This window comes from Melopsittacus undulatus, chromosome 11 (genome assembly GCF_012275295.1).
Source record: "Melopsittacus undulatus isolate bMelUnd1 chromosome 11, bMelUnd1.mat.Z, whole genome shotgun sequence".
NCBI lineage: Eukaryota > Metazoa > Chordata > Aves > Psittaciformes > Psittaculidae > Melopsittacus > Melopsittacus undulatus.
The window spans coordinates 14,889,928-14,902,876 of NC_047537.1; the positions used below are offsets into that span (position 1 = coordinate 14,889,928).

Below are 12,949 nucleotides of genomic sequence, written 5' to 3' on the forward strand. Positions count from 1 at the left end.
GTTGCTACCTGTGGGGAGTATTTTTAGCCACCGAGGGGGGGGAAACTGAGAGACTTGGGGGGGGGGGTGTTGTAGTGAGCCCCCTCCTCTGAGGGTGGCCATAGGGAGCCCGTCCAACGGTGGCTCAGCGTGAAGAGCTGCGGGTGCCCCCGCCGAGCCCCGGCTGGCGTTGCCGAGGTCCCCTCTCGCCACACGGCAGCGGTGGTCATGGGAGATGTAGTTCAGCTCCGGCACCTTCCCCCCCCCGCCCCCCCCCCCCCCCCCGTTCCCCTTCCCTGCGGAGGTGAGGGGCGCGAGGGCAGCGTTTGACGCCGCCAGTGACGCAACGGTGTTGTGAGGTGAGGCGCGAGCTGACGTTGAGAACGGCCCTGCACGGGGCGGGGGGGTTGAGGGCAGCGAACGGCCCTGCGCGGCGGTGGGCGGGGCCTGGCAGGGGGTGGGCGGGGCCAGACGGGGAACCAGCGTCGCTAACGGCGGGGTTGGTGGGCGGGGCCCGGCGCGGGAGGGGCGGGGCGAGGGAGGGGATATATAGGGGCGCGCAAGGCGGTGGGGCAAGAGCAGAAGCAGCGCAGCTGTGGCGGGTGAGCGCGCCCGCCGAGGGGGTGTGAGCAGCGCAGCCCTCCCCCCTTTCCCTCCCCCCCCTTTTTTTTTTCCAACCCTTCCCCCTTCCCTCTTTTTTTTTCTCTGTCTTTCCCATCCCCTCCCAGCCTCGCCGAGGGAACTGGCTCTCGGAGATGGGGGTCGGGTGCTGAGCCCCTCCCGCACCCCCCCTCCACCCACCCCTCCCCGCACTCACACCCCCGCCGGGATCGTTTGCACTACCCCCCGCACACCCACCCGGGTGAGTACCGCTCGCTGAGGGCGGGGGGAAGGCGCAGGCTGGTGCGGCCGTGTGCGCTGGGAGGGCCCCAGGCCGATAGCAGACGCTGAGGCGAGGGGTTGAGGCAGCCACCGCCCGGCCCCGGACGTGAGGCGAGCGAGGGGCTGAAGCAGCCACCGCCCGGCTCGTGAGGCGGGTGCGGCACCGGCTGCAGTAGCGGGGGGCCTGAGGCAGGGGTGTCGAGGCGGTCACGACCCCGAGGTGACGGGGCCTGAGGCGGGCACGGCCCCGCTGGGAGGGGCAGGGCCGAGTGCCGAGGGGGCTGCAGCGGCACGGGAGCCGGTGGGAGGAGGGTGAGGGGGCGGCCGGCAGCTCCACAGAAAGGGGGCTGTGGGGAGGGTACGGCCCTAGGGAGCCGGGCAGCCAGAGGGTCCCTCCCAAGGCGGTCCCTGGACGCGCTCGGGTTGGGAGGAGTGAGCGTTGCCGGCTGACTAATAGCTGCTGCTGCGCTGGGCCTCTCCGGGCAGCGCTGGCAGCCGTCCTCCAGGACCCTGCCCCGCGATGGGGGTGCCCAAAGGGGTGACGCCGGGCCTGTGTGCTGAGAAGAGGGGCCTTGCAGTCGTGTCCCCCCCTTCCTCCTTCCAGTTATCTGCCTTCCTCTTGTTCATCTTCTTTCTTACGGGCTCAGAAAATGCTCTTCCTTCTCCTCCTGCTGTTGCCGGAGCTCCCAGGGCTGTGAGCAGAAAGCTAATGAGACCCGACTGCCTGGTTATGTAACTCCGCTCACTGCTTCAGGCTCTGCTGCTGGGGGGCTCGTGGCCTTGGGTCCCTGAGAAATACCGTCCTCTTTACATCAGAAAAGGACTTTGAAATGATCAGGCTGATTTGTTTGATCAGCTGTTTGCACCATGGATCAGTTTCAGGGCTTAGGAAAATTTATAGCGTCTGCCCAGTGCACCTTGAAAGAATCATTTCTGTCTTAAAGGACATGGGGGAAGGGAAACAAACCAAATGGATTAATAGATCATTTTTAAATGCCCCTTTTAACCACCCAGTCAGATTTTTCTGTACTGATTGTGTCCCTTTTGTAAATATCTTCTGTTTGCCCTTGATCTTTTCCTTATCCACACCCAGTGCTGATCCAGCAAACGTTTAAAGGTCGCCTTATCGTACAAGCTTTCAAACTATTCCCATACCATGTTGGGGAGAACGCGAGTGGCTGGGAAATAGGGTTCCAGACTTTAAAAGGAGATTATTTGGAGCAAGAAATAAAACAAGCATTGCATCCATATTGTTAAAGGATTTTGATACTGGCTTTGATTTCTCTAATTTTAGTGACAGCTACACTAAATTTTGTTCCTAGTGATGCAGTGCAGAAAAACACACACTGTTAATTGAAATTCTTGTTAGGTGTTTAACTTGAGCCAAATATATATATATATATTGGTTCAGTGGAACTTTTTGATCACAAAGGTGTCTCTTCTGGATGAATACCTTTATGCAAAGGTACTGCAGGATTTTCGTTAACAGTATGTGTGTTCATCTTTTTTGTCCCTTTTTTAACTTCAGCTAGGTAATTTCTCTTTTGTCCTTTGTGAAGGAGTGGCAACCATATTTTATATTAAATATAAAATGGAGTCGTGGTGGAGAAAAGCAGTCGGGTTTGAGGCTAGCAGAAGCCCCATTAGCCCTAGTAACTTTCTGAAATCTGAACTACAGGCAGTGCAATATATCAATTTAGTATATATTAACATATTACATCTCATAATATAGAATAATTAGTAGAAAGGGAATTATTTGTGAATCAGTTTATTGTAATCATTTCACATTCGCTGGCACCTTTATGACAGGATCCGTGCATCTATTTTGTATGCATTGACTGCATTATTGTAGCTATTCCAGGAAGAGTTCTTGTCTATGTGCAGCGGACATTTTCTCTTCAGTTACCATGATTTCACCAGCACACATGTTATATAGATTATTTGCTTGGACTTAAAAATAAGTGTTGCATAATTTCAGTTGTTTGTGTGAAATCTTCTAAAGCAATTGTTAACCTTTTTACAATTCTGCAGCTTAACAGTGCAACCAGTATGTTCGTAAACTTTAAAATGATAAATGACCCTTGGACTAAGACCTTTCAGGCTAAACTAATAGCCTCGTGCTAAATTTTGCAGCTGAGTAGTATAAATCATCCAAACACGGGTTGGTAATTGAACCCTTGACAGGCCTGGCAGCTCTGTGATGTCTTAAAAATTATCCTTGCTGCTCTGTGAATAGCTTGATGGCGAGCTCATGTGATTCTGAAATGCCCCATGCTGTATATGTAAACAGACGCCTGGTGCATCTTCCGCAGCATTGTCCGTAAGTCATCCTGAATGTAGTTGACATCCTCACCTTCCGCAGGCATGAGCATAAACAGTTTGATCCCCTTTTTTTGACTTAAATTAACCTATTTTATGCAGAAGGCAAGGCTAAAAGAATAGGCCTCAGAGCTTGATCTTATGCTTTCCTTATTTGGATGTGTTTGCTTTTGTTTTTTCTTAAAGGAACAAGAGCACTCAAAGTGAAGGATAATAATCAACTAGGATCAGCACTTTGAATGAAATTTTCGTTCCCTGTGGCATCTTGAAGGCTTTCTTCTTCGGGTTTTGAAGCAGACTTATAACTTTGTGGCATAGCAGCTATGCAGCTTGAAATCCAAGTAGCACTCAATTTTATTATTTCATATTTGTACAATAAGCTTCCCAGACGACGTGTCAACATTTTTGGTGAAGAGCTTGAAAGACTTCTTAAGAAGAAGTATGAAGGGCACTGGTATCCAGAAAAGCCATACAAAGGATCAGGGTTTAGATGTATACATATAGGGGAAAAAGTGGACCCAGTCATAGAACAAGCATCCAAAGAGAGTGGTTTGGACATTGATGATGTTCGTGGCAACTTGCCTCAGGATCTTAGTGTTTGGATTGACCCGTTTGAGGTTTCATACCAAATCGGTGAAAAGGGACCAGTGAAAGTGCTTTATGTGGATGATAATGAAAATGGATGTGAGCTGGATAAGGAAATCAAGAACAGCTTTAACCCAGAGGCCCAGGTGTTCATGCCAATTAGTGACCCAGCATCTTCAGTGTCTAGTTCTCCTTCTCCTCCCTTTGGCCACTCTGCTGCTGTGAGCCCAACTTTCATGCCCCGCTCCACTCAGCCTTTAACCTTCACCACTGCCACATTTGCTGCCACCAAGTTTGGCTCGACCAAAATGAAGAATAGCGGCCGTGGCAGCAAGGTCGCCCGCACCTCTCCCACCAACCTTGGCTTGAATGTCAATGACCTGTTGAAGCAGAAAGCCCTTTCCTCCTCCATGCACTCTCTCTACGGGCTTGGCTTAGGCAGTCAGCAGCAGCAGCAACAGCAACAGCAGAAGACTTCTGCCCTTTCTCCTAACGCAAAGGAGTTCATATTCCCCAACATGCAGGGTCAAGGTAGTACCGGTAGCATCTTCCCTGGTGACAGCCCCCTTAACCTCAGTCCTCTTCAGTACAGTAATGCCTTTGATATGTTTGCAGCCTATGGAGGTCTAAATGAGAAGTCTTTTGTGGATGGCTTGAATTTTAGTTTAAACAACATGCAGTATTCTAACCAGCAATTCCAGCCAGTTATGGCTAACTAAAAATAAACCGAAAGTGAAATACAAGTAAATACTATTGTACAAGTTAAAATGCACGTACCCAAGGGTGTATCTTTTTTTCCACCTCTTGAGATTTTTTTTAAGGCTTGTAGTATGAATACATTCAGGCTTGGTTAGATAAATACAACATGCATCATTTTTTCATTTGCCAACCAAGCACAAAATTATTTTATACTGACTGTACATTACAAAAAATATACTCTCAAAATATGGCCTCTTACAGTATTTAAGATATAGCAAGGACGTGGCTGATTTTTTTCATGTGTATATATATATATGTCCCCAAACATATATGTATATATATTAAAGAAATTGGCACTAATAGGTGGGTTTATTGGTCTTTTTCTAATTGTATAATTTAATTTAGTACAAAGTTTGTAAAATATCAGAGTATATATATTGTTTCTACAACATGGTATTGCATTTATATCTTTTTACTACAGTGATCTGTGACAGCTGCAGCAGCTTCATGTTGTATTTTTTTTACTGAAATTGTAAAATATCCATCTTAAAGACATCAATTCTAAAAAACAAAAAAAGAAAAAAAAGAAAAAACTTGTGTACAGAATATTCCTTAGTGGTGGAATTAAAATGTACGAAATATTTGCTTTTTTCAAAAGAAACACAAATTGTATTTTCTGTTAAAAGTTTAAAGATTTTTGCTATATATTATGGAAGAAAATGTAATCGTAAATATTAATTTTGTACCTACATTGTGCAATACTTGAAAAAAGGTATAAAAGTATTTTGAGTCAGTGTCTTACATGTTAAGAGGGACTGAAATAGTTTATATTAAGTTTGTATTAAAATTCTTTAAAATTAATGGTCTGCTGTGGTCTGTGTTTTTACTGTCCCACTGAAGATCGGTGCTGCATTGGCGGTGCTAGTGATGCAAAACAGTCTGACTCGGTGCTTCACAGCGGACTCGATGGAGAGCACTGCTGCACTGATGCTCCACAATAACAGGTTGCTTTACCTAAAACACTCCTGACAGAGCAAAACTTGCACTTGTTTTTCCATAACTGCAGCTCACTGAGGTTAAAAGGTAATTTTATATTTTCTTTCCTTGAGAGTTAAGGCTGTAAGCTGTGTGAATGCGGAGCTGTCACGCGACCTGATTTATCTAGAAGGGACTGTGGTGATTCAATGAAAATTCCCTTTCCACGTCATCAGAACGGATTTGAACCATTCTCTCCAGAGGTCCTAGGCCCATGCGTCAGCGTTCTGCTTCTGTATTGGGGATTAATAGCTCAGAAACTACACTGAATAAAAGCGCTGATTTACAGTTTACTAAACTCACTGTAAACTTTCATTTTGGATGCTCTATTAAAAAGAGAAATGAAATGCAACTACAGTGAGAGATTATTTTGTTTTAGGCTTGTAGTATTCATACTTTGAGGCTTGGTTAGGTAAGATTAACCAAGGTTAAGATTAGATTTATTCAAAGGTTTTTATTTTAGTGGATTTTACTAAATTTAACTGAATAGGTTATCAAAACCTGAATGTGAGTGGGAGGAGAAATAACTCAGAGGCTGACAAAACAACTCTGCTTTAACAGGGTTATTTGGAAGTTGAATCCCTTACTCTTTCCCATCTGCCCAGCAGATAGTGTTCCTTGCTAGTGGACATTGTTAAGGGGAAGAGACATTACTCTTTAACATACGAATCTAACAAATGTCAACTTATTTTCCATGACAGTTCTAATAGCACAGAAAAGATACATGCCAAGCTTGTAGCCCTTTGGCTCATGATTGTGAATTTTAAGCTGCAGGAGCCGCACAGGATTAAATTTATCAGAACTTCAATATTCTGAAAATGGAGTTTAGGATGGAGATCAGCCCTTTCCTGTTTGATGCACTTGGTGTGCATTCTGTGCAGCATACACCCTAGTCCAGTGGCAGTAGCCTTGTGCTGTAGGAAGAGGGTATGTTCAGCGGCTGATGGACAGGGTGGAGGTGCAGGGTTGACCATGGTATCAATTTCTAGTGCCTTGACAACAGATTCAAAAGCAAGAATGGAGCGAAGATTTATTTAGGTGTTCAAGCTGTCTCTAACTGGCTCTTTTTTATTAGGTTTGCCCTCTGGTTTATCTTTCCACTAACAGCAGATCATGGACAGAACTATACTTAAAAGTGCATCACTTGGTATCTAATTTTAAGTGAATTATTTTGCTTTTAAAAGGAATTAGAAAAAAAAACCCAAAACTGGATCAGTTACTGGGAAATGGAGAAATTTAACTGTGTTAATTCTATTTGTATGTTTTTATAGACTTCCTACAATTTTACTACTTAAAACACAATAAAAATACCTACATTGCCTAGGAGATGGAGCAGTGACAGTGGAGACTGTTCTACGTGCTCTGTAATACTTCTATTCCTGTGATTTAAACTGAGATCATTTGTCTTGAAGGTCATCGTGCTTATCCTCTTCCCATGCCGATTTGCTCCCTTCCACTTTGACCAGCCCTGCGCAGGAAGGGCAGTGGTTTGCAGCAAGGAAGAATCTCTGGAAACAAGGTTGTTTTTTGCAGCACCTTTTAATATAAGGATTTTCCTAAGCAGGGTTTGTTTGTGGTGCTTTGCAAGGAGACAAGCTGTCGAGAGAGCTTCCAGTTTGCTCAAAGAATGCAAATGTGAAGATTTTGAATGTTGTCTCTTACTCCTTATAGAAATTAAAGATGTGTGCTTTCTGTTCAGTCTACTTCACCCATTTATTTATCTTTTGCTAAAGCTTGGTGCTGAATTTGTTAGATAAATATTTACATTGCAACATTCTGTTCTAAATGAGCGCTGAGTCAATCTGGTTGAATTTGCACGCACCCAGTGTTCTGCTCTGGGGCTGTGCTGTCAGGTGAGTGCCTTTGCTTTGACAGAAAGGACCTAAAAGGAAATGAGTGGGGAAAAGGAAGCCTTTGCTCAGCTGTGCAAGTTCTTTTGTATTTTCTCTTGTGAACATGCAATTTACTTCCTTAAAATTGCTGGTGTAAGTTAAACCTCAGAAGATGTCTTTAATTTACAGTGAAGAAAAGCGTAAAACCGTAAGTATGTGTCCCCTCGATGCTGCTCAGTGCATTGGGTCTCTTCACGCAGAGTCCCCACCCAAGCACATCCATCCATAAGGCTCACTCAATTCAGCACAAGATCCTAACTTTTGAGCTCAGAGCACCTTGGCACAGTGGGGTGAAATGGGATCACTGGACAGCTCTAGGCATCTTGTGGGTGGATGACAGACCTTACTCTTGATCACAAGTCTAGTAGTGGTCACCAAAATGAAATTGATGTGATTATTTCTGTAAAGGAGGGCCAGCTCACAGGTGGAGGTTACAATACCCAATTCTCAAAGGATGTGAATCCAGAGGGCACAGGCTGGCCTGGCACTGGAGTCTTGGTGAGTACGAGTTGTGTAATTCAACTTCAACTACGCTATCATAATTTCATATATCATTGGTATTCTAGTCAACTACCAGTCAACTAAGTTACCATCGTTGATGTATCACAGTGGGAACTATCAGCCATTGGAATAATCTCCCCAGGGAAGTGATGCATTCCCTAACACAGGACGTTCATAAGATTTGGCTGGACAGGGTGCTGACACGTCTAGTCTAGATCATGCTTTGCCTAGGAAGGTTGGACCAGATGATCCTCTGAGGTCTCATCCAGCCTTGTATTCTGTGATTCTATGATCTGTACAAATTGAAGACTGGATGTAAGCCACATGAAGATGGATCCCTCCTTCATGATGCAAAATTAGGCAGCAATTAAACATGGCTCGTACGATCTCTTGCTACAGACAGCCGTGGCAGGTGATAACCAAGCTACAGCACGGCTGCCTACCCAGCTGTCTGCACCCTGTGCTCCCACTATTGCAATGTGCAAAAGCCTGTTAGTAGCAAACAGCCCCGTTGCATTTGTGAAATATCAAGTAACCAAACAACTAGTTGTTAAATCAGCTCTTTGGACCAGCATGGGATCAAAGCAGGGTTCAGTTACTGATCTGACACCCCAGACTGTTCTATTAACATTTCAGGCATAAATACCTCAGAGTTTGTGTTGGTGTGTTTGGAGCAGATGAAGCAAACCGGCGGTTCAGCACTCCTTTTTTATATCATCAGCAAGTTGATTTAAAATGAGCGTACAGAGCTGGCTGCATTCCTCTCATGAGCTGCATTAAAAGTTCACTAAATCGATGTGCCAGAGCTGTAAAATCCTGCTGAAGGGATTGTTTCCAAAGATCAGTGAGAGGGATGGTTAAACTGTTACCGTGGCAGCGTGTCTATGACTTTTGTCCTCTTGGCTTTTAGTGATGGTAGTAAGGAGTTTTGCTTTACGGAAGGGAAAAAGCATTAAGACTCAGGAACATAAACCACGTTCCCTTTGGCACTAAGAGTTCTCTACCTCATAGACAAAATATGATCAGGGTGCAGAACGAATAGCAGGTGTAAAATATTTTTAGAAGAGCCTTGGCATAGAGCACAGGCATCCCTGAACCCCCATCCTTTATTCTGTCAGCTTTTGTTTGTTAAAATCAATCTGGACTACCGATGGCTGCAGTTTTGGTGGAACTTGCTGTAGTTTCAGTTGGTAATTTAGCACTTCAGAGGCCTGAAACGAGAGATTCTCCCCTCCTCTGAGAGCTGAGATACCATTACATTTAAACAGTCTGTCAGCTCCGTGCCCTCATGGAGCTCATTGTGCTGCATTCCCTCATCCCCTTTAGCTTTGAGATTACCCCTAGCATAAAACAAAAGAGGACTCTGGGAATGTTGTGCCTTAATTATTGTTTAGTGTGTCTGTGAGCTTTGAGAAGGCTGTATTAACAGGACTGGCTAATGCAACCAAAACAAGACCTGGAAACCCACCTTTTTTTCCTTGGCAGAACATATCCATTCCTTGCTTCACCCATAATGCCTTGCTTTGTCTTCTGCCTCTCCCACAGCATCCTCGGAAGGACCAGCTTGTACATTGCTCCCTTTGTTCACTGCCTCTTGCTGCTTGTTCTGCTGCATCAGGCTTTGATGCTGCTCTTCTTTTCACCCAGACTGCACTTCTCACTGACCTGGTCTCTTCAACTGCTTGATGCCAGGAACTGCTGTGGGAGACCTCAGGACACAAGGCTGTAGCCACTGAAAGGTACCCTCTCCCTCTGTCCCTTGCAGGCTAAGGCCTACTTGACTTCACTTTAAAGACATAGTGTGAAGAACTGCTAAATGTCAGAATACAGTTAAGGATTATATTAGATGCTCAAAGTCTCACAAAACTGGGTGAATTTGCTGCTTGGGCAGCCTCATCCAGTAATGCAGCAGCCTGGGAGTTTTTAGTCATGTTGATGGAAATGAGAGGTGATAAGTTAGTGAAGAACATGGTATAACAGATGACAACTCAGGCACCCCATGTTCCAGATCTGACTCTGGGCAAGCCACTGCCCTTTTCTATGTTGTTTTCCTCCTCTGTCTTCATTGAAATTCACTTTTAGCAAGTGTCAGACATTAGCTGGCTGTTGCTGTCAATAAAGAACTTCATCCAATTTCTATGTGCCACAGGAACATCTGAGGTCAAAAGTTCCCACCTTTGCTGCCTTGAGTCTCTGTGGCCTTTGAGAGCCTCCTCCATTGTACAATTCACTTGACGTGTATTAGATGACCTTTACATTTTGAAACAAGGCATGCATGTAGAAGTGAAGCACTTGATTCTCATTGTCCATGGTGTATAGCATCTGATTCACCCACCATCAGAGCAGAAGGCCTCCAGAGCAGTGAGATCTCACATACCGACTATTGTGATTCTCTAAAAGAATTTCTGTGGGTGTTCCTACAGATATGGAAGTATATATTCCTCCAGTACAAATCATGTGAAAATTTTGCACCAGCCTACTCACTGAAGTTGCTGCTGGTCAAAATCAGACTTGCACACAGATTTTGCAAACTAAAACAAATTCCCCTTTGGTTTTCATTAGACCATAGGGCTAAGAATCTCTTATGCCAACACAGGCAGGGCTGCTGGGCTCTACCACCAGCTGTGCTGTGAGCTGTCTGCCCTGTCTCCAACAGGTTTTTTAGCCTTGTCAAAAGTAGTTGTGGTGTTTTTAAGCCCATACTTGAGCCTTTAACTCCCTGCTGAATCTCAGATGTTGTATCGTATTACAACTTTATTGTATACAATACAATACAATTGTATACATATCTTAGAGTCAGGCATTTTAGTCTCAGGATACCTTCCTTGAAGGTCAGGAGTGAGGGGTCAGAAATGCAGTGGTTGGCCTCTTACCGAGTGTTTCTGTCCTTTACCAGTTTATGCAAGTTCATTTGAGCTGGTCGCCCACTTACATATACAATTGTATACAATACAACTGCAATGTATTTTGAAGCCAATGGGTTCTCAGTCTGGCTGTGTTGCTCAGGATTAGTCAGGTACACAGATAACCTCCATTTGGCAAGTTAGTGGGAAGAACGCAAAATTCCCAACTACTACTGTTGAAAATGTTAACACTGTTGAAAATACTTTGCAGGTATTTGCGAATCTCACATTATATTTATGAACTGCTTTGAGCAATAGGTCATATTTTACTTCTGAACAGTTGGCATTTCATTTTTGAGTCACATGCAAGGATGTTCTCCCTTTGTGCCTTCACAGTGCTGTCCTTAAAGACTCATTTCAGTATTGCCAAACCAAATCACTGGAGAAATTAGAACTCAGGCCTCCAATAATACTTTAGAATTCATGAGGTAACTGTAAATAGTAATCAACCTTGCACCATATTAATTTATCTTCTGAGTATCAAGTTAAAGAGGTTTCTGAATGTTCTGGCTTTTCTCTGCAAGTCCACAAAGAACTGAATTTTTATGTGAAAATTTAGATCCTTAGGAAATCAGAGCTTCCCTGGGAGTGAGGCTTCATAGGAAACAAGATATCTAAGGGGCAGTGATGAACTCAGAAGTGTAGCAATGAACCAGAGCTGCTTCATAGAGTCAGCTTTCTAAGTGATATAGAAGGACCAGGACCTACCACCGCCCTCCTGTCTGTGTGGTTTGCATGACAGATTTGACAGTCTGGTGGAAAACAACTGTGGGCGACCAGCTCAAATGAACTTGCATAAACTGGTAAAGGACAGAAACACTCGGTAAGAGGCCAACCACTGCATTTCTGACCCCTCGCTCCTGACCTTCAAGGAAGGTATCCAATGGTGATTCTAAAGACAATCTGAGACTAAAATGCCTCACTCTAAGATATAAAAATCACACAGATATTGACTGCATATTATGTTACAGGTTTTGCTACCACCAGCCATCCCTAGGCAATAAATATTCCTGTCTTCTGTCTCTCTTGCTCTCTCTTTGTGCCATAAGTGACATTATCAGCTGTCCTCTGGTTAGTATCCTCCCTTTGATCAACAGGAACCAATCACCCTTTCTCACAAATTGCCTAATTCATTAATACAATGAAGTTTAACTCAGAACAATTATTCTCAACCTGCATTTAGCTCTAAGGTTATTGCTTCTATTTCAGACCTAAGGAAGCCTTATGTGCCTGAAAGCATGTGTAGTTTCTCCAAGTACACCAGCTGACCTAATAAAAGGTGTCCCCTCTCCCTGCCCTTGCCTCACTTTTGTCTTGCACTGTCCTCACTACATCACATCTGCTGCACCGCTGTGCTTGTTCCCATTCAGCTGAGTCTACAAATCAGCCTTGATGAGCTACTAGGGAGGTACTCTACTAGCCCAGTTAATAGGAGCCAAGCTTAGGCATCACATGGAGGAGATGCTTCATCTGCAAGCCATCATCCCATCTTGTCTGGGATTGCCTTGCTTGTGGCATGTTGCGGTGGCTGGTGGGAGGTAAGCAAAGTTGCTGGTGACACTGGAGACCTGTGAGCAAGGCTGACTTGATGGTCACCTCAGGACGTGTTTGTGGATGATGAGCTTTCGGAGGCTGGTAAGGTTGTCTTTCCTTTTTTTCTTGGTGTTTCTGTGGTTTTAAGAGCACAACATTTGGCAGAGCTTACCTGCCAGATCCCAGATCAGTTAAATTTAGTGTCTGATCTCATCTTTACAAATCAATCCATTTCTCAGTGTTCTGATGTATGGACTCTCTCTTTCCTTGCTTAGTCTTTGAAAATCCTAGGTTACCCCTACTGATTTATCTTTCCATTTTCCTTCAAGGTCTTCCCTAATACTTACATTTCCTTCCCAAACCAAGCCGCTCTCCCCATTCTGCTTGTTTGAGGTCTGTGCCTCACATGTATAATTTGCAGTGTATTATCCAATGGAGACTGTAATCTCTTCAGGGCAGGGCTGTGTCCCTCCCCAGACTCCTAGTTGCCTGTTTTATTTTACAAGGTTGAATAAGAAGGACAGAGATACAGGAGTATACAGACACTCCCAAGTAATACCCACTGTGTATTTTGTGATCTCTGTTCAAGAAACAAATGCAGGAACAATTGTTATTAATAAC

General features: G+C 44.6%; 1 protein-coding gene across 1 annotated transcript; it reads left to right on the plus strand.

Annotated features, from left to right (window-relative positions):
- The first annotated feature begins 661 nt into the window (after positions 1–661).
- On the plus strand, positions 662–5,325 carry TOB1 (transducer of ERBB2, 1). Its single transcript, XM_005144260.3, has 2 exons — positions 662–841; positions 3,367–5,325. The coding sequence occupies exon 2, from the start codon at positions 3,504–3,506 to the stop codon at positions 4,482–4,484; it is 981 nt and encodes a 326-aa protein (XP_005144317.1). The 5' UTR covers positions 662–841; positions 3,367–3,503; the 3' UTR covers positions 4,485–5,325.
- The last annotated feature ends 7,624 nt before the right edge of the window (positions 5,326–12,949 follow it).

What these genes read in the sequence shown, in the direction of transcription:
- TOB1 (XM_005144260.3), top strand. Translation starts at nt 3,504, where the DNA reads ATGCAGCTTGAAATCCAAGTAGCACTCAATTTTATTATTTCATATTTG.